We start from the raw sequence: 22761 nt of genomic DNA, 5'->3' as shown, positions 1-22761 counted from the left end.
AACAAATGTTATATATACACATATAGCAGAATATTATCCAGCCTTAAAAAGCAAGAAAATTCTGACACACGCTGTTGAACCCACGTTTGTGGAACTGATGCACCATGAGGCCAAACAAACCAAAACATTGGAGTTTGGAGCAGAGAAGGGTTTATTGCAAGGGCCAAGCAAAGAGGACAGAAGGCTCATGCTCGAAAGACACGAACTCCTCAATGGTTTTCAGGGAACAGTTTTTAAAGGCAACATTTGAGGAGACAGCTGCAAGGTGTATGACTTTCTTTTGATTGGTTACTGGTGTGGTAAGAGGGTGGTGGTCTAGTAATCTCATCCGTCAACCTTCTGGTTCCGACCAGTCTGGGATCTCAGCATGCAGCTGCCATCCACCTGAGTGGAGGGCCTTAGTTCCTACAGAACAACTCGAAGATATATATCAGATTGCTATGTCCATCCCTCGAGGAGGAACTAGGACCCCGCCTTATCACTGCGTAATTGTTTCTTGACTGCTTTAACTTTGTTTCTGCATTCCCTCACTTCCCTAATTAGTAACTGCTTGAATCTGCCCTTTGACACTCAGGGAAGGTACAGGAGGCTGAAGTCTTTTTCCTACAAACAAGAAACTGGGGACATGGAAAGGCTTTTGTACCCAGAAAGGCCCTTCAGGACCCTGCTCAGCTTCGATGCCCTCTTTTCTTTGATACTCCTCAAGCTTGAGGGGAACAGGTGGGACAAGAAAAGGAATACAGTTTTAGAAAGAGAGGTTAATCATGAACTTGGCAGAGGAACTCAATTTTACAGGGATTTGGCTTGACACATGCAACAACATGGATGAAACTTGAGAACATTATGCTAAGCGAAATAAGCCAGTCACAAAAAACAAGTATTTTATGAATCCTCTTATGTAAGATTCTAAAGTAGTCAAATTCATAGAGACAGAGAGCAAAATGGCTGTTTCCAGGGTCTGGGAGGAAGAGGAAAATGGAGAATTAGTGTTTAACGGATACGAAAATTTCAGATGGGGGAAGATGAAAAAGTTCTAGAGACATATGGTAGTGATGGTTGCAAAACAATGTAAATACACTTAATGCCACAAAAAGGTGCACTTAAAAATAGTTAAAAGGTAAATATTGTATGTTATGTATATTTTACCACAATAAAAAAAGTTATACATTTAAAAATAAGAAGTATATTCAGTTATAAATTTAGTACCTTTAGAAGCATGGGGAGCAAAAACAAGGTTTCAGAGACATAAAAGGCATTTGCTGCTCCAAACTTTGAATCAAAAAAGCAATTCCTTTGCTACTTGCCTCAACACCCCAAAATTCAATCACAGGGTCTGTGGGTCTGTCCGGTGGTTGGGCTGTCTTTGCGGACCCTGCCCCATGACTGGGAGGGACCCAGCAAGCCCGGCATGGGGTGCAGACAAGGACACAGCAGGGCAGCTGCCCACTGGCATCCTCTGCGCTGCCTTCTGCCCCCCACCTGGTGTGGGAAGTAAAGATCAAACTAAAGGAAGGGAGGCACAGAGGCAGGAGCTGGGAGAGTGATGGGAAGCACATGAACCGGGGCTGAGAGGGTCTTGGTGCTCCGGCCGGGTGTCAGGCCTCAGCCTCTGAGGTGGGAGAGCCGAGATCAGGATATTGGTCCATCAGAGACCTCCTGGCCCCTCGTAATATCAATCGGTGAGTGCTCTCCCAGAGATCTCCATCTCAATGCTAAGACCCAGCTCCACTAAACGACCATCAAACTCCAGTGCTGAACACCCCATGCCAAACAACTAGCAAGACAGGAACACAACCCCACCCATTAGCAGAGAGGCTGCCTAAAATCATAAGGCCACAGACACCTCAAAACACACCACCGCACATGGTCCTGCCCACCAGAAAGACAAGATCCAGCCTCATCCACCAGAACACAGGCACCAGTCCCCTACACCAGGAAGCCTACACAACCCACTGAACCAATCTTACCCACTGGGGGCAGACACCAAAAACAATGAGAACTACAACCTACAGCCTGTGAAAAGGAGACCCCAAACAAATTAAGTTAAGTAAAATGGAAAGAAGGAGAAATACATAGCAGATGAAGGAGCAAGGTAAAAACCCACCAGACCAAACAAATGAAGAGGAAATAAGAAGCCTAAATTGAGAGTAATGATAGTAAAGATGACCCAAAGTCTTGGAAATCAAATGAAGAAAATACAAGAAATGTTTACCAAGGACCTAGAAGAACTAAGGAGCAAACAAACAATGATGAACAGCACAATAAATGAAATTTAAAATTCTCTAGAAGGAATCAAGAATAACTGAGGCAGAAGAACTGCAGGATAAATGACCTGGAAGATAAAATAGTGGAAATAACTACCACAGAGGAGAATAAAGAAAAAAGAATGAAAAGAACTGGGGACAGTCTCAGAGACCTCTGGGACAACATCAAACACACCAACATTCGAATTATAGGGGTCCCAAAAGAAGAAGAGAAAAAGAAAGGGACTGAGAAAACATTTGAAGAGATTATAGTTGAAAACTTTCCTAATATGGGAAAGGAAATAGTCAATCAACTCCAGGAAGTGCAGAGAGTCCCATACAGGATAAATCCAAGGAGAAACACGCCAAGACACATATTAATCAAAATATCAAAAAATGAATACAAAGAAAAAATATTAAAAGCAGCAAGGGAAAAGCAACAAATAACACACAACGGAATCCCCATAAGGTTAACAGCTGACCTTTCAGCAGAAACTCTGCAAGCCAGAAAGGTATGGCAGGACATATTTAAAGTGATGACAGGGAAAAACCTACAACCAATATTATTCTACCCAGCAAGGATCTCATTCAGATTCGATGGAGAAATTACAACCTTTACAGACAAGCAAAAGCTAAGAGAATTCAGCACCACCAAACCAGCTTTACAACAAATGCTAAAGGAACTTCTCTAGGCAGGAAACACAAGAGGAGGAAAAGACCTACAATAAAAAACCCAAAACAATTAAGAAAATGGTAATAGGAACATACATATCGATAATTACCTTAAATGTAAATGGATTAAATGCTCCAAACAAAAGACAAAGACCCCACTTCAGACCTAGGGACACATACAGACTGGAAGTGAGGGGATGGAAAAAGATATTCCCTGCAAATGGAAATCAGAAGATAGCTGGAGTAGCAATCCTCATATCAACAAAATAGACTTTAAAACAAAGACTATTACAAGAGACAAAGAAGGACACTACATAATGATCAAGGGATCAATCCAAGAACAAGATATAACAATTGTAAATATTTATGCACCCAACATAGGAGCACCACAGTACATACGGCAAATGCTAAAAGCCATAAAAGGGGAAACTGACAGTAACACAACATAGTAGGGGACTTTACCACCCCACTTTCACCAATGGACAGATCATCCAAAATGAAAATAAATAAGGAAACACAAGCTTTAAATGCCACATTTAACAAGATGGACTTCATTGATATTTATAGGACAATCCATCCAAAAACAACAGAATATACTTTCTTTTTAACTGCTCATGGAACATTCTCCAGGATAGATTATATCTTGGGTCACAAATCAAGCCTTCATAAACTTAAGAAAACTGAAATCATATCAAGTACCTTTTCCAACCACAACACTATAAGGCTAGATATCAATTACAGGTAAAAAACTATAAAAAATACAAACACAGGAGGCTAAACAATCCACTACTAAATAACCAACAGATCACAGAAGAAATCAAAGAGGAAATCAAAAAATATCTAGAAACAAATGACAATAAAAACCCAACAACCCAAAACCTATGGGACGCAACAAAAGCAGTGGTAAGAGGGAAGATAAGAGCAATACAATCCTACCTCAAGAAATAAGAAAATTCTCAAATAAACAACCTAACCTGACACCTAAAGCAATTAGAGAAAAAAGAACACAACAATCACAAAGTCAGCAGAAGGAAAGAAATCATAAAGATCAGATCAGAAATAAATGAAGGAAACAATAGCAAAGATCAATAAAACTAAAAGCTGGTTCTTTGAGAAGATAAACAAAATTGATAAACCATCAGCCAGACTCATCAAGAAAAAAAGGGAGAAGACTCAAATCAACAGAATTAGAAATGAAAAAGGAGAAGTAACAAGTGATATTGCACAAGTACAAAGGATCATGAGAGATTACTACAAGCAACTATATGCCAATAAAATGTACAACCTGGAAGAAATGGACAAATTCTTAGAAGAGCACAACCTTCCAAGACTAAACCGGGAAGAAACAGAAACTATAAACAGACCAATCACTACAAGCACTGAAATTGAAACTGAATAAAAATCTTCCAACAAACAAAAGCCCAGGACCAGATGGCTTCACAGGTGAATTCTATAAAACACTTAGAGAAGAGCTAACACCTATCCTTCTCAAACTCTTCCAAAAGATAGCAGAGGGAGGAACACTCCCAAACTCATTCTATGAGGCCACCATCACCTTGATACCAAAACCAGACAAAGATGTCACAAAGGAAGAAAACTACAGGCCAATGTCACTGATGAACATAGATGCAAAAATCCTCAACAAAATACTAACAAACAGAATCCAGCAGCACATTGAAAGGATCATACAACATGATCAAGCAGGCTTTATCCCAGGAATGCAAGGATTCTTCAATATATGCAAATCAATCAATGTGATACACCATATTAACAAATTGAAGGAGAAAAACCATATGATCATCTCAAGAGATGCAGAAAAAGCTTTCAACAAGATTCAACACCCATATGTGATAAAAATCCTCCAGAAAGTAGACATAGAGGGAACATATCTCAACATAATAAAGGCCATATATGACAAACCCACAGCCAACATCATTCTCAATGGTGAAAAACTGAAACCATTTCCACTAAGATCAGGAACAAGACAAGGCTGCCCACTCTCAACACTCGCATTCAACATAGTTTTGGAAGTTTTAGCCCCAGCAATCAGAGAAGAAAAAGAAATAAAAGGAATCCTAATCGGAAAAGAAGAAGCAAAGCTGTCACTGTTTGCAGATGACATGATACTATACATAGAGACTCCTAAATATGCTACCAGAAAACTACTAGAGCTAATCAATGAATCTGGTAAAGTAGCAGGATACAAAATTAATGCACAGGAATCTCTTGCATTCCTTTACACTAATATTGAAAAATCTGAAAGAGAAATTAAAGAAACACTCTCATTTACGATCTCAACAAAAAGAATAAAATACCTAGGGATTAACCTACCTAAGGAGACAAAAGACCTGTATGCAGAAAGCTGTAAGACACTGATTAAAGAAATTAAAGATGATACCAACAGATGGAGAAATATACCATGTTCTTGGATTGGAAGAATCAGCATTGTGAAAATGATTATACTACCCAAAGCAATCTACAGATTCAATGCAATCCTTACCAAACTACCAATGGCATTTTTCACAGAACTAGAACAAAAAATTTCAGTTTGTATGGAAACACAACGACCCCAAATAGCCAAAGCAATCTTGAGAACGAAAAATGGAGCTGGAGGAATCAGGATCCCTGACTTCAGACTATACTACAAAGCTACAGTAATCAAGACAGTATGGTACTGACACAAAAACAGAAATATAGATCCATGGAACAGGACAGAAAGCCCAGAGATAAACCATGCACATATGGTCACCTTATCTTTAATAAAGGAGGCAAGAATATACAACGGAGAAAAGACAGCCTCTTCAGTAAGTGGTGCTGGAAAACTGGACAAGACAGCTATACATAAAAGAATGAAATTAGAACACACCCTAACACCATACACAAAAATAAATTCAAAGCAGATTAAAGACCTAAATGTAAGGCCAGACACTATCAAACTCTTAGAGGAAAACATAGGCAGAACACAATATGACATAAATAATAGCAAGATCCTTAGAAAGGGAAATAAAAACAAAAATAAACAAATGGGACCTAATGAAACTTAAAAGCTTTTGCACAGCAAAGGAAACCTTAAATAAGAGAAGACAACCCTCGAATGGCAGAAAATATTTGCAAATGAAGCAACTGACAAAGGATTAATCTCCAAACTTTACAAGCAGCTCATGCAGCTCAATATCAAAAAAACTAACAACCCAATCCAAAAATGGGCAGAAGACCTAACTAGACATTTCTCTAAAGAAGATACACAGTTTCCCAACAAACTCATGAAAGGATGTTCAACATCACTAATCATTAGAGAAATGCAAATCAAAACTACAACGAGGTATCACCTCACACCGGTCAGAATGGGCATCATCAAAAAATCTACAAACAATAAATGCTGGAGAGGGTGTGGAGAAAAGGGAACACTCTTCCACTGTTGGTGAGAAAGTAAATTGATAGAGTCACTATGGAGAACAGTATGGAGGTTCCATAAAAAACTAAAATTAGGACTACCATATGACCCAGCAATCCCCCTACTGGGCATACACGCTGAGAAAACCGTACTTCGAAAAGAGTCATGTACCACAATGTTCACTGCAGCACTATTTACAATAGCCAGGAGATGGAAGCAATCTAAATGTCCAATGACAGATGATGAATGGATAAAGAAGATGTGGCACATATATACAGTGGAATATTACTCAGCCATAAAAAGAAATGAAACTGAGTTATTTGTAGTGAGATGCATGGACCTAGAGTCTGTCACAGAGGGAAGTAAGTCAGAAAGAGAAAAACGAATACCATATGCTAACACATATGTATGGAATCTAAAAAGAAAATAAAATGGTTCTAAAGAACTTAGGGGCAGGACAGGAATAAAAATGCAAACACAGAGAACGGACTTGAAGATATAAGGAGGGGGAAGGGTAAGCTGGGACGAAGTGAGAGAGTGGCATGGACATATACACACTATCAAATGTAAAATAGATATCTAGTGGGAAGCAGCCGCATAACACAGGGAGATCAGCTCGGTGCTTTGTGACCACATAGAGGGGTGGGGTGGGATAGGGAGGGTGGGAGGGAAATGCAAGAGGGAGGGGATATGGGGATATATGTATACGTATAGTTGATTCACTTTGTTATACAGCAGAAACTAACACAACATTGTAAAGCAATTATACGCCAATAAAGATATTTTTAAAAATTCAATCACAAAAATGCTGCTTTACATTCATAATTAATTTTACTTAAATTATGACAATGTTGCTTATTTAAAACTTCAAAGTTCCACGAAAGGGATTCTTGTCTGACATATTAAAGAAGACTTTGAAGTATGTTGGGGGGGGGGGGGTAGAATCATACTGTAGCACAGAACAAAGTATCTTCAAGTAAGGAATACTGTAACTCATGGATTAGTGTAAACATAAAGTTATTGATATACTGCCAATATTAAGAGAAATGAAATGCCATTCCTACTTGGGGCACTTTAGCGGAAAAGGAAATTTAATAATTTTCTCTTGTCCTTATCTAAAATTTAACTCTGTAAGTTTTCCCTGCACATTAAAATATTTTATATAAAATATAGTTATAAAATCAATTTTATATCACTCATAAAAACCTCACCATAAACGTATATCAAACAAAAAAGAAAGCATCCATTACACTCACAACATGCCTGCTAGGAGTTTTGGAATTGGTACTCGAATCCTAACAGCACCCTGTGATTCTGTGATTTATAATAAATATATATTCGGTCTTCATCCCCAGTCCTTGTACTGAGCTCCTAAAACCCTTGGAACTTCCTAAGTGAAGAGAGTGATAAAGGTGTCTGTGTTAAATGAAAGAGACAACTTTTGAAAAGCCACTAGGGTAACCTAAGGATGGGGGGTGGTTGCCAGGGGAACCAGCCTAGTGATTAGAGGGTAGGGACTTTCAGTCCCACTCCTCCACCTCAGAGGAGGGGAGAGGAGCTAGAGATTAAGTTCAATCACTGAAGGCCAATGATTTAATCAAACTTGCCTATGTAATAAAGCCTCCATAAAAATCCCTGTACCAGGAGACTCGGAGAGCTTCCGGGGTGGTGAACATGTGGAGATTCAGGGAGAGTGCTATGCTCTATAACCCTCTCTACACACCTTGCCCAGGGCATCTCTTCCATCCGGCTGTTACTGAGTTATATAGCCTTTTACAATAAACTGGTAACCTAGGAAGTAAAATGTTTCTCTACATTCTGTGAGCCACTCTAGAAAAGTAATGGAACCTGAGGAGTGGGTCATGGGAACCTTCAATCTATAGCCAGTCACACAGAAGTACAAGTGACAACGTAGACTTGATATTGGCCTCTGACGTGGGGTGGGGGCAGTCTTGTTGGACTGTGCCCTTAACTTGTGGAATCTAATGCTATTTCCACATCAACAGTGTCAGAATTTAGTTGGATTGTAGGACAGCCAGCTGGTGGAGAATTGCTTGGTGGCATTGGAAAACCCATACACTGGAACTGATGTTAGAATCTACACCCTTAGGCTCAGCCTCCCCAAAAACCAGTCACAAGACTTGTAATTGTTGACTCAGCCATTCAATCCGTAATCATTTTTAAATTAGTGAGGATAATCTGTTTACAAATTCACTATCTCAAAACTTAGTTTTTCTAATTAGCCAAATAGCACATTTACTTTCTCATGCTAATTATAAAAAGGTTAAAAACTGAAAAAAATATTTCTGTCCCTGTATTGTTGGTTTTCAATTTTATTGATACATCACTTTAAAAAGAGCTCTGAACCTTAACAAAGAAACATTCACCATTAATAGTTTATTCGCTTAATGAAAAATAATTAATAACTCTCAGCTTTCTTTATATCACTTATTAAAGGCCTATGTAAGCCCTAAGGCTGGTATAAGAGTGCATATTAAATGTGGTTTTCCTCCCCTTCTTTTCAAAGTTAAGTTAACCCAAATATGTCCGTCAAAGTCCAGGTGGTCATTTGGACAGCAATTAGGAGAGCACTAGCAGAAGATAGTGACATCAAAGAAAAGATAAAGATAGTTTCCTTATAAAAATGTGAAGAGATCTCCATTGATAAGGTGAAAACTGTAAATTTTCTGATAAAGCTAAATGGCTGGTCTCCACTCCCAATCTGGGGCTACGTGCAAGAAAGTCCTTTTCCCGAGAGACTTCATTATAGTCCTCCACTCCTGACACCAATAAGGCACTACAGAGAGCCCCTCTCTCCTTCCATGTCATTTCCCCAACTTGACTGTTCTAATCCCCTACTTTGCTTACACTGTTCATCTCCCTTGCAAGGTGCAATGTTGAGGGGGTTTAGGAGGAAGGCACGGAAAACATTGAAGGAGGCTTTTTACAAAAATTATTACTTACATAACCGTAACTTAATTATATATTTATTATATGTATTTAATATATTTTAATTAACCATTTTCAATTAGTATATTTTAATTAATATATTTTTATACTTTATTTAATCTATTTTACTTAAATAACATATTTTATTTAATCAACACATGTAAGTTAAATGTGATTTAATCATATTATGTAATATGATTTAATTAACTATGATTTAACTACAGTTTTTTTTTCTGAGAACATCCCTTTTATATTTTTATGTTTATTTATTTATTTTCTTATCGGTCATCCATTTTATACACATCAGTGTACACATGTCAATCCCAATCTCCCAATTCATCACATATTATGTAATATGATTTAACTACAATTTATTAAAGCTAGTGACCATAATACCAAAACCAATAACTAAAATTTATTGATCATCTAGGGCATGGTGCTAAGATGATATGCATGGCCTCAGTTAATCCTCATTGTAACTCTGGGAGGTGAATACTGTAGCTCCCTACATTTTACAGATGAGAAAACTGAGGCACAGAAACTTCATCAAGTTTAAGAATGAACAACTTTTTTGGACCACTCTAATGTATCACTGGGAAAAACCTGCCAATCAATCTATGACACAGCTGTAAAACACATCCCTATTTCAGAGATGCTGAAACGTGAAAAAGAAAAAGTGTGTCTTACAATGAAATACCTAAGAAATTTTCAGAAGGTCACAAATCTACTAAGTGTTGCAAGCAAGATTTGAACACAGGCAGTCTGTTTCCAGTCCTGGTTTATGCCTATTATCCTGGCATAATTATTAACAGTGCTCCCTTTTAACTATCAAAAGTGCCCCAGGGGCTTCCCTGGTGGCGCAGTGGTTGAGAGTCCGCCTACCGATGCAGGGGACATGGGTTCGTGCCCCGGTCCGGGAGGATCCCACATGCCGCGGAGTGGCTGGGCCCGTGAGCCATGGCTATGGCTGCTAAGCCTGTGTGTGCGGAGCCTGTGCTTCGCGACGGGAGAGGCCACAGCAGTGAGAGGCCTGCGTACTGCAAAAAAAAAAAAAAAAAAAAAAAAAGTGCCCCAGTTTTAAGGATAAAATATAGCCTTCCTGCTCATGGTTTAAATGAAATAAACCCTGTGCCCTGAGACCCACCTCACTGCACCAGTGACTAATGTGGGAGCTAGCATCCTCTGCAGGCGGCTTCAAGGAGGTCCTGCCCAATATGGCAGCTTTTTACTGAGTGGTGGCAAGAGGACCCAAACAAATCCCCTTTGGGAAGCATAAAGTGGAGGTGAACCAAGAGAAGTTGGGTTATTTCAACTCAGAACATTGCTCCAAGCAAAGCTGATGAAGTATTCCAGGGCCATATGAAGCCTATTGTCTACATTTGTCTTGGAAACACTCACGTGGCTACTTGGGTGGACAAGCTGACTTCCCATGATACCCCATTTTCCCAATTAATAATTCTCTCCTGAGAATTATTTTAGTTATGATTATAAGAAAGCAGTCTAAAACAAGGCCCACTACCATTACCTTAATCTCTGATAAATTAATCTAAAACCACCCAAGTGAATAGTAAGAAGATCTTCAGGTATTTGGGAATGTGAAAAAGGAAACAAAGCAAACGTGAACATGTGAACCTGCAGAAATGAAGATGGACAAGTTAGCAGCAGCTCATGAAGGAACTGTAAATGGATGAGGCCACCCTATCAACACTGCACTCAGAGCCCTCCTACTCAGGGGGCCGTGGTGCTGCTCCTCTCCAAGACCTCTCCACCTCAGCCACAGGTAGTAAGGCGGAGGTGGATACCTTAAAAAGAACCAGCCAGTCGTTCAGCTGGCCAGTGACCCAAATGTGAGTGCAAAAGGATGAGCTAGACTGATGAGATGGTCTTGTTATTAGAACCGTGACATTCTGAGAGACAGAAGCTGAATGATGTGTTACAGTTAGGAAACTGGAGTGCACCCAGGAATGGACAAAGTCATGGGCAGGTACAAGTTATAGAGAAATGGTACCACGAGCTAGCCACCAGTTAACACAACAGAAGAGGCACAGAGGAGCTAACACCAAGGAAGGTTAGTCTTGAGTTCCAGTATGTGTCCCTTTCAATAAACCTTTTTTTTTTCCCCTAAAGAAAAGTCCAAGGAGATCTTTCAATCAAAGAAGCCTTAATAATCAACTGCATCATCCACACAAGACTGAGAGCACAAAAAGGAAATAACTAAGCCAGACTGCACGATTCCACCAGGGCCCAGAATGTTGTGAACGCAGGATAAGGGAGGCTTGGAGCTTTGGAAAGCTCTTCACTGCGCTCAAGTTTAGAAACGTGCACTTTGCAAGCCTGGCATATTTATGGGTCTTCCTATTTCTCTTCTTTTATTTGCCTGTTCTTGTTCTGAGACCGTTAACAGTATGTCCAGGGAACACTTGGGCATAAGGACGGAGCACATGGTCCCACGGCAGAGACAAGCAGGGATCTTTTATAACAACGGTAGCTCCTCACACCTTCTCTGCTCAGGGATGGTACACAGCCTTTATCACCTTTTTGGTATATGTCAGTGGAGAGAAGAAGCCAGCAATGGGCACTCAGGAGGGAAAGCATGAATCCTGTCCAGCCTCTTTCCTTAATAATGCCCATCTTTCTCTTCTATCCCCACTGCCACCATGTAGTCCATTTTAGTCAGGGGGACCATATATCAGCTTTCCAGGCACAGTCTGGGTTTCTGCTATACCTGCTGGTGTAATTATTCACAGTGCTCACGTTCACTCTCAAAAGTATCCTGATTTGGCAAAAAATTATGTGGTCACCCTGATTTTGATCCAAACCCCCAGCTTCTTCTACTTCATGTACCACTGGAGAAAAAAAAAAGAAAACTGTCACTCAATCTGGGACACAGGTGTACAAACACATGCAGTTTTCAGAGATGTTGAAATGTGAAAAAGAAAAAACGTGAGTCCTCTAATAAAATATGTAAGTAATTGTCACACATCACAAAGATAACCAGTATTGAGGGCAAGATTTAAACCCAAGCAGTGTGATTCCAGTCCTGGTTTATGCCTATTATTGTGGCATAACTACTACTGGCACTGAATTAGTACAATAGTCACCTGAATGATTTCCATTCTTAATCCCTCCAACCCTTTCCACACTGTATGAAGAATACTCTGAAGCATAAAACAGCTCCTGCCAGTCCTCTGTCTAAACCCTTCAATGGGGACTTCCCTGGTGGCACAGTGGTTAAGAATCCGCCTGCCAATGCAGGGGATACAGGTTTGAACCCTCGTCTGGGAAGATCCCACATGCCACGGAGCCACTAAGCCCGTGTGCCACAACTACTGAGGCTGTGCTTTAGAGCCACAACTACTGAGCCCAACACTGAGCCACAACTACTGAGCCCACAACTACTACTGAGCCCACGTGCCACAACTACTGAAGCCCGTGCACCTACAGCCTGTGGTCCGCAACACGAGAAGCCACTGCAATGAGAAGCCCACACACAGCAACGAAGACCTAACATATCCAAAAAATAAAATTAAAAAAATTTTTTTAAAAATTAGCCCCTGGGCTTCCCTGGTGGCGCAGTGGTTGAGAATCCGCCTGCCGATGCAGGGGACACGGGTTCGTGCCCCGGTCTGGGAAGATCCCACATGCCGCGGAGCGGCTGGGCCCGTGAGCCATGGCCGCTGAGCCTGAGCGTCCGGAGCCTGTGCTCCACAACGGGAGAGGCCACAACAGTGAGGCCCGCATACCACAAAAAAAAAAAAAAAAAAAAAAAAAAAAAAAATTAGCCCCTATTGGGCTTCCCTGGTGGCGCAGTGGTTGAGAGTCCGCCTGCCAATGCAGGGGACGCAGGTTCGTGCTCCGGTCCGGGAGGATCCCACACGCCGCAGAGCGGCTGGGCCTGTGAGCCATGGCCGCTGAGCCTGTGTGCCCGGAGCCTGTGCTCTGCAATGGGAGGGGCCACAACAGTGAGAGGCCCACGTACCGCAAAAAAAAAAAAAAAAAAAAGAAGAAGAAGAAAAGAAAACAGAAAAATTAGCCCCTATTAAAACCCTTCAATGGCTCCCCACTGCCCTCAAGAACGAACCTTGACTCCATTACCAGACTCACAAGATCAGCAAAATTTTGCCCCTGCTTATGTCTCCAGTCTCATCTCTCACTGCTTCCCCCACCTCTAACTCCACAAAGCAGCCCTCCTGAAATTCCTCAGGGTCGTCAAGTCACAAACCTGGGACTAAGACAGCCTAGAAATGGAAATGGGCTAAGCGCATGGAGAAATGGACAGGGGGAGAAAAAGAGATGCCAGACTCCCATCCCGCCCCCACTCACAGGACCCAAACTCAGACCTATTCCTTAAGCTTTGCCATGCCTCCAATATCAACTCTCCAACCCCTCTAATTTTAAAATAAAAGTAAATGTTAGAGGTACATGTTAGAAATCTATGCCTTTGTGACTAGTATCCACGTGCTATTCTTTGGGAATCATTTCTAGAAAGGGGCAAAAGCTGGCCACGTAATAAGCACACTGATCAAAGTCTGAACTCAGGAAACTCCACCTTCTATCACCATCCCCCAAAACTCAACCTCCAAAGGAAATGCAATTTCACAATTTCTCCAGCATTCCTGAAACCCTGAAGGCAGTCCTGTGCACAGGGCAGACAGTGAAGGGCATGTGCCAGTTGCCCTTGCATACATGTTATGACTATAGTCTAGTGTTCGGGTGTCCCCCAACCTCAAATCTTTGATGCATAAGAGGTCCAGAAGCCATATCTACTAAGTCAACACCAAGATGTGCAAACACTTCTGGAACAAGCAACACCCAGGGTGGTGCAACTGAGTTCCCCACACAACCCTCCCCACTGCCACCTCACGCCTCACCAGACCTTCACCCCACCTGTGGAATAATGAAGATAACTGGGGCCCAGGAGACAGGCCTTGAACTCTCTGAGCCTCAAGTTCCCTAGATGTAAACTGAGAATAATCACCTCTGTTTCACGTCGTTGTTGCAGGATTAAGTGAAATAAACCATTTGGAAACACCAAGCCAGCACCTAACCCTGATATGGCAGCAAACACTAAATGCTTATCAAATCTGTGAAAGGAAAACTATTCTGGCTTAATAAAGCCAAAAAAAAAAAAAATTCAAGTAAATTTAGCTTCAAATTTACTGCGAGAGAAGTAATCTCTCTGAGCCTACTATCTAACCATAATGTCAGACATCATGCATATCATCTTATTTAATCTTTGTAACTATCTGTAAGAATCATCTCCTTTCAGAGAACAATAAATTGAGGTTCAGTCAAGTTCAATAATTAGTAGAGCAAGAACCTGGCAGACCCAGAATTTGAACTTAGTCCTATTTGAACACAGAACCATACCTTTTTCTTCTGTTTCCCAGACCCTGGAACCAGAGAAGGAGGGAGTCAGATACGAGGACAATCATGCACTGTTGATTAGTCCACCTAAGTCGGCATAAGTGCAAAGACCAAGTTGCCCATTACTCAGGGACAAAGAAAGGGGGAAAGGTCAGCAATCAGCATAACCGGATAGTTCAGCTCAAAAAGGACCCTTTGGCAATGTAACTTAATGTTTCAACAGCGTAAGTCACTTATCAGCATGAGGCAGGTGACTCCCTGGCCCCGTGATTTTCAGCAGGTTATTTCGTATGACCCTTCTATGCCTCTTTTCCGTTATTTGTAACATGAAGACAGTACGATCTCCCCTGCAGTAACATTGTAAGGGTTAAGGAGATAATGTGCAGACATCACTTTGCACAGGGTCTGTCCCATATGAAATGCACAGTCCTATTATTTTGAAAGTCTTTTCACAACGAGACTTTCTATAGCCCTTTCCTTCCTCATTTGCCTAAATCATCTGCATCAACCCTCATCTCTCTCACTTAACTGCCTCTCATTTCTCTGTGTACCCCACGCATTCATTTGGACCACAAAAGCTTACTGAATACCTGGTCAGGCAGGCTGGGGAAATAGCAGTGCATAAGAAAAATCTTTGCCCTCACAGAGCTTACATTCTTACATTTGTGGAAAAGGAAAGCAGACAGACAATAAAACAAACAAACAAAAAACACATAATAAACCACCAGGTAAAGTGTTAAAAAGCAGGCAAGGGGCAGAAAATAATCTCTGGGGAAAAAGTGAGTCAGATAAGATAATTCGGGAACGTCCTGTGGGAAGACCACTTTGAATCAGAAAGCTGAATGATGGGATAGAACAAGGCCTGAGATCAGAAGGAAGTGTTTCAGAAAGGGAAACAGCAAGTGCCCCCATGCAAGACCGCGCACAGTGTCACAGAAGACTAAGAACATAGCTCTACTGATCTCACGATGCTACTGTATAATTATTGGTTTACCTGCCAATTTTGCCACTAGACTATGAGCCCCCTGAGGGTACGGCTGTGTATCTTCCTGCATTCACTCACTCATAGAACTCATTTATTAAAGGTATCTATATGCTCAGCATTCTCTAAAGCACTAGATTTACAGTGAAGAATTAATCAATATAGTTTCTGCCTTCAAGGAGCTTACAACAAATAGCATCGGGCAAAGACTAAGCACTGAGAAAATATTCACTAAGTGAACAATATGTGCTTGATGTTCAGATATCTAGTTCTATACCATGCTGAATTCTGGGCTTTCTACAGCTCTTCTTTCCTTCATTTGTCAAAAAGATCACCACTAGCTCTTCACTTCTGTTACTCACCTGCCTCTCCTTCTCCATACCAAACTGTTCCCCAATGACTCCTCTAATCTCCCCATCTTCTCTCTCCTCTCTGCCTTTGCCCGCAGTCCACTCCACCTGGCATGCCTTCCCCTGCATCTTCTTTACCAGACTAATTCTAGTGTCATTTCCCCAAATTTCATTAGTATACTGACTTTACCACTTGCTCAAACGTGTAGAAATCACTCAAGTTCTTCAGACAAAACGTTTTCATCAAGTAACAGAAAATGATGGGTGCACAGCTAGCAAAGGACAACTCCAGATTGAGTGAATAGTAAAAAGAGTTGAAAGACAAATGATCTGAAGTTGCATATGTAATTTATTTTCCTCCCCAAAGTACGAGATATGTCAGTGAGTTTCTGGGTGTTGTGCTTACAGAATTGGGCCAGGATACAAGGGCAACAAAAGTCTCACTACTATGGGTCTGTGTACTCATCCATGAAAGAAGTGTTTCATTTACAGTAAACAAAACCAACCTGGGACAAGAGCTATCATTTAAAGGTCTTCCCCACACAGAAGTCAGTAGTTTAGCAACTAAATTATTTGAGATGAATTTCCTTTTCTAACAGCAGAAATTGCAAGTGCACTTCATTTTTAAAAAGAAAAGAGTCAGATATTTATTCTTCTAGGCAAGAAGGCAGATAAAGTTGAGCCACAACTTCCAATGCAGCCTCCACAGCCATAGTTAGCTGACAGAAACTTGCACATAAGCTTCAGTCCTTCACTTCTAAAAGCCAGGAATCCATCTTTCTCCTCTTACTTCTGGAAAGAACAGAAAATTAAGCTGGAGTCCTCTATTCTGAGATACACAACAGCAGGGACAGGGTTTCGGTTTCCTTCAACAATACACATTCCTCCCTGAGTTCCTGGACAGAAGCTCTGGGCTTTGTAGAGAACCACACAACAAGGATTCTACAACTAGGGGCCTGAGGGGCAGTGTTTCGTACAATGTCTTTACTTCATCTACAACAGAACAGCTCTGTGAATTTCACCCAGCCATTATGAGAGGGGAAATGCACTAAAAGGCAAAATACCATGATCAGATTATCACTAACCATTTAAACTCAGTGCCCTCAGCCAAGATTTCCCCTAAGACATAACTAATGTAACAGGCTCATCTCTGTGCCCAACATGGCTGTGCCTTGCTGTATTGTGCTACTTATAATAGGGAGTGCACACTGGCTGCCGGACTGGGATTCAGCTATTTTTTACTAGCTGAGTAACTTTGGGCAAAGCACTCTAAGCTTTTAAAAACTCTTTATCAGACCCTACAAGACCCCACTTGATCCAGCCCCTGCCTACCTCTCAGACCACGACTAGTACTGTCACTTTCCACCTCTTTCACTGTCTGGATACGTTGAGTTCAGGTCCCACCTCAGCGCCTTTGCATTTGCTGTCCTCTCTTCCCAAGTGTCACCTGGCTACTTTTCATTACCTAGGTCTCAGTTCAAATGTCAAAAAGTCACATCCAGGATCTCATAAACATAATGTTGATTATGTGAGCATGCACTCAGATAATCCACTGTATAATTCCATTTACATAAAGTACAAAAAGGAACAAAACCAGTGTCCAGTGGCATAATTCAGGGGACTGGCTGCTCTTTTCTGGGTGGGAGTAGTAAAGGGGAGGAGCACCAGGGGGCCCTCTGGGTTGCTGCTAAATGATTAATTTCTTGATATGGATCTGATCTCCTGGGCATGTTCAGTTTGTGAAAACTCATCAAGCTGTTCACTTATAATATGTATATTTTTATTACATTTGTTACAATGCAATGTCGAATTGGTTTTCTGTGATCATCTAATCTATGACCCACCATCTTGGCTAAGCTAGTCATTCTCCAGCCCATGACCCTGTTTTATTTTCTTCATAGCATGTGTCACTGGCTGAAATCATTTTCATTATTGTTTATGTATGTACAGTCTAGCCCTTCCCCACCCCCATTAAAATACAGTATCATGTGGCCAAGATCTCTGCCTGCCTTGTTTACTATCCCCAAATATCAGTACCTATAAGAGTCTTGTTCTAGGTATAAGCTGAATAGAGAAATATATGTTAAATAAGAAATGGCAAAAGCGTGGCCCTTTAAGGATATAACATCAATCAAAAGTCAAAACAGAGAAGCCAACAGCAGAATAAAAAATGTCAATGAGGGCTTCCCCGGTGGCGCAGCGGTTGAGAGTCCGCCTGCCGATGCAGGGGACGCGGGTTCGTGCCCCGGTCCGGGAAGATCCCACGTGCCGCGGAGCGGCTGGGCCCGTGAGCCATGGCCGCTGAGCCTGCGCGTCCGGAGCCTGCGCTCCGCAACGGGAGAGGCCACAACAGTGAGAGGCCCGCGTACCACAAAAAAAAAAAAATAATAAAATGTCAATGACATTTAGCATCAGGGATATGTGTCAAATGTTAAATTTAACAATGAGGAGGGGGTAGATAAAGTGTCATTCTTTGGCACCTCTGTGAGAGTGGTTAAAGTTACTTCTCACAGCAGAAACTGGGTCATTTATCTCTGTACACACAACAGTTTTGCACAAGGCCTGGTACAAAGAAGGTCTGAGCCAAGAACAGTAGCAAGAGATTTCTGAGATGCTTGGTGAGGATTCTTAAGTTTCCAAGAAAAAGAGGGTCATATTCAACTGTAATGTCTGCCATGGGCAAGGGAGTAGGTAGCACAACATACATGCAAAGGTAGGTGGAGAAGATACAAAGAAACATTCAAGAATATGAAAAGGGTTCCTTACAAATCACAAACAATACTCACCTACTTTTATTGCCAATTCTAAGATGTTTATAAAGAAAAAATTAAAATGTGTCAGTGGTGTTGGTGACTTGGATGTTACATAGTAACTTTATGCTATGCAGAGTAACTTACCTGCTGATATAACTTATTTTCATGAGGAAATTTACACCACACCCTGGTATAATGGAAACTGAAAAGTAAACCTTTAATCTGTAATCAGCTCTGCCACAAACTCTCTTTATAACCTTGAACAAGTCCTTGAACTTCTTTAGTGCTCAATTTTTCTACCTGTGAAATAAGCTAGTTGGATCTGATGCTTGTTAATGCCCATTTCCAGTTCTTGAACACTGCGTACTATTCCTGACTTTAAAAAATACCTCATTTCCTAAGCTTATGTTCACAGGACAATACGCCATCCACAAGTACGTAAATCAAAGTTACTAGATGCAGTGAGGTAGGAGATCCTTTTACCCAGTCTTCTTGCCAAACCAAGGGTATCACCCACCCAGATTGTCTACAGTGTTGTGTTCAGACTCCCATTTCTTGGTAAGGCAAGAAGCCCTATCATACTTCAGCTAAACAGTTGGATTTCTCCGCACAATTATTTCCTTTGCTTGAGTTTTCACTGCCTTAGGCCCCATGTTTCCCATCAATTCAAGTCTACTCTCATAGTTAGCACCACAGTTCTTGTTTTTTCTAACACTTAAATAATGAATAGAACTTGATCACCTGGAGGTATTCTCCTTACTCTATTACAACAGTTATTAGTGATTTTAATCAGACAAAACCACCATTCCTTTTGCTATCCCACCATACTGTCAAGTGCCTATTAAAGATACTACAGTAATAAGTTATTAGCACCTTTTAAATTTACATTAAGAAAAACAGACAAATGAGAAGTCAGGAAATGAAAGAAGGAAATAAAAACCCTTTCAGAAGTCATAATTAACCAAAGCTTAGAGTAACTCAAAAAATCAATAGTAGCTATCTTTCAATTTTTTTAAAAAATATACTACGCATATCCTAGTTAAAACTGCAGGAGTGATCATTTGTCTCTCATCAATTAAAGATGGGAAAACTGACAAGGACGATGCTCTGCTGTGGATGAGCCCCAATCATCCTTTCTTTAAAAGAGGAGCGATATTACTAACGGAGAATAAGAAGTCAAGTGGTTGAGTCATTTGTCCATGAGTCATCACCAGCTCATAACGCCCCAAAGACCTTTTGACTACTGTGACTCTTGCCACCTGCAAAAGGTATTGATCAAATCTACAGGAAGCCAAGTTCTAATAGCTATTCGGCATCCACCACTGGCCCTCCTAGGTTTTTATTCTCTTGAAACAAGGAGAAAGAGGACAGGGCAGATGCTCTGAGGTGTTTTAGTGGTGGGACTGACTGTTCACTGAACTGAGGGAGAGCGTTTCCCATCTTTCTCTTTGACCTCCTCATTTCACCAACTCAAGCACCACTACCCACCCACCCAAGTCTGCAAAAGCAGGCAGCCTGCAGAGAGCTCACTCCAGGAGGTGAGTTACTAAACCGGCAAGGCTGGGTTGGGTTTGTAGGCACCTTCATCATGTGGCCTAACTAATAGGCTCAAGAGAGAGAGACGGTTCAAAAGCAGAATTGGCAAAGCAGGTAAAAGAGGACAAAAAAATATTGCCTGCCATTTTAGTAAACAAGAATGTTGCTTGCCATCAAGTCAGCAGTCACTGCAGCCACCCAAGACAGTGCACCCTCAGGGGACTTCAGGATGCAGAAAAACAGGATACAGGTCCTAGAGAGTTAAGATGCATATCAAAGGAATAACTTCAATAAGCCCAGACTCTTATACCTTTCCAAATTGAGCAAAGCATTAAAATCACTACCTTGACATATCTGATTTTTGTGATTAGCCCTAATCTTTTGATGTTCCACTACAAGTTTTTTTCTGTTTTTTTTCAGCCAAAACTCCCATATATCCTGGCTCCTCCCTTACCTCTTTGGAACAGTTCCTCAGAGCTATCCAAAAACTTCCCCAGGCCACAGCCCTCAATAATGCCTCCAATAAAATGTACTTCCCACCTTTCAGGCTGTGCATTTTTTTTCTGTCGACATAATAACACCTCAGGACTCCAAAACCCAGTCCCAGGGACTTTTCCTTAACTTGCCTGCAGCGCCTGGTACAGGGCCAGACGCCCTCCGCAGCGCTAGGGAAACCCACGTCAGCGACAACTGACAGCTGGGTGGCTCTCACTCCGGGGTGGCCCGGACTATCATTCCCCGCTCCGCCTGGGACCCCCGACACCTGAAGCGGGGGCGGGGTGCGGGGGGCGGGGTGCTGAGGTCTCACGTGCGCCCCGGGCGCAGCACCGCGCGTCTCCTCCACAGGTGCGGCGCCCTAGCGGCCGCGCACCGGGGCCAGGAGGAGGTGGACAGACAGGGACAGGAGGGCAACACTGGCTGCTCCAGGCTCCCACCAAGAGGCTCGCTCACCTGGGACCTGGCCGCCAGGAGCGGGGACCGGAGCGCCAGTTTTCTCAGTAGTTTCCAGGCCTGCGCCGCCACATGGGCCGCCATCTTAACCAGGAAACCTGCGCTGAGAGCCAGGCGGGGCGCGGCGAGGGCGGGAGTGGGAGTGGGAGGGGAGGGGGCGGGGCCGGGCCTTGCCGCCCCTCACGCACCGCCCCCTTCGCCCGGGCCCGCCTGCTGCCCCCGGGACGTGGCAGCGCCGCTGAGGGGGAGCGCCTGCTCTAGCCCTGCGTCCGCCACCGCGACTCCCACCTCGGCCCCAAGTTCACTTTCAGCCTTCAGAGGCCCCGTGGCTTCCTCACCGTGCTACCCCAGTCACGATGTGAGCAAAACCACATCCCGAGCCCTACGGTCGTGAGGCTTAAACTACGCTGGGGCGACAGGCCAGTGCACGTTGGCCGGTGCCGTGAGTGCTCTGAGGACCGGCCCACGGAGCTGACGCCAAGTAAGGGACACCTCTGGTCTGGTCCTTGGGCCCTAGAGGCTCGCTAGGGAAGCGATATTTGAGCTGAGCCTTGAGGGAGTACGGGAGAAGCAAGTGGGTCTGATGAGGTTGGTGGATCCCCTCTACACCTCAGTAAGAATTTTTTAAGGTCAGAGATCTGATAAGTATTAAAAATGGTTCAAACCCATGCTCTCTTCTCCCCACCCTATTAAGTACCATTTTAGAATTCTTTTTTTTTTTTTTTTTTTGCCATAAGCGGGCCTCTCACCGTTGTGGCCTCTCCCGTTGCGGAGCACAGGCTCCGGACGCGCAGGCTCAGCGGCCATGGCTCACGGGCCCAGCCGCTCCGCGGCATGTGGGATCTTCCCAGATCGGGGCACGAACCCGTGTCCCCTGCATCGGCAGGCGGACTCTCAACCACTGCGCCACCAAGGAAGCCCTACAATTCTTTTTAACCTTACTCTGTTCTTGAGCCTATGATCATGAGAAAATGTACAATGTAACAGAACTAGGAAACTTTTTCTGCTTTACGTCCCTTTTTACTTTTTCTGCTTATAATTTTTTTTAATTTTTATTTTGACAAAACAAATCTACAGAAAAGTTGCAAGAACATTACCCCCACACTCCCAAGTATCCTTTACCCAGATTTACCGCTTATTTATATTTTGCCTCATTCCCCATTTTTCATAGATATAGATACATAGCTTTATAGCCCATTCTTAATCACAAATTTACTGGCTAGATTTAGCATCCATTGTTGATTATTTCTTGAGTCAGTTATTACTGTAATGGTTGCAAAATCATGATTGTCTAATTCCATTCCTTTCTACATTTTTTAGTTTACATTCTACTCTGAGAAGAGCTTTACCATCTCCCACGTTTCTTTATTTATCCTTGTATTCACTTGTATCAATATGGACTCATATTGATTGGACTTTTTATTCAGTGCCAAACCTATGCTCATTCCTTTTACGTGTACTCAGCTGCCTCTGAATATGGGTCATTTAATCCTCACAGGACCCCTGTAAGGGGTGATGATGTTATTCCCATTTTACCAGAGGGGGAACTGTACTACAGAAACAC

At 42.3% G+C, this 22761-nt stretch overlaps 1 protein-coding gene across 5 annotated transcripts in view; it reads right to left on the bottom strand.

The window, feature by feature from the left end:
- The window catches only part of SUCLG2 (succinate-CoA ligase GDP-forming subunit beta), a 621393-nt gene extending 600058 nt beyond the window's left edge, over positions 1-21335 (bottom strand). For 3 of the 5 annotated variants that reach the window (XR_010842511.1, XM_067043690.1, XM_067043691.1), the window contains exon 1: positions 21198-21328. Coding sequence is in view for 4 of the 5 variants with exons in the window: in XM_067043690.1 (XP_066899791.1) it covers positions 21198-21281 (84 nt within the window). In the remaining variant the exon portion in view is untranslated. Of the gene's footprint in view, positions 1-21197 lie in introns of all 5 variants that reach the window. The other 2 variants (XM_059075115.2, XM_067043692.1) reach the window with 2 other exon arrangements.
- Between the last annotated feature and the right edge of the window lie 1426 nt (positions 21336-22761).

The sequence above is a fragment of the Kogia breviceps genome, chromosome 10 (assembly GCF_026419965.1).
Source record: "Kogia breviceps isolate mKogBre1 chromosome 10, mKogBre1 haplotype 1, whole genome shotgun sequence".
NCBI classification, from domain to species: Eukaryota; Metazoa; Chordata; class Mammalia; order Artiodactyla; family Physeteridae; genus Kogia; species Kogia breviceps.
This window is presented reverse-complemented; position numbering and strand designations above follow the sequence as displayed.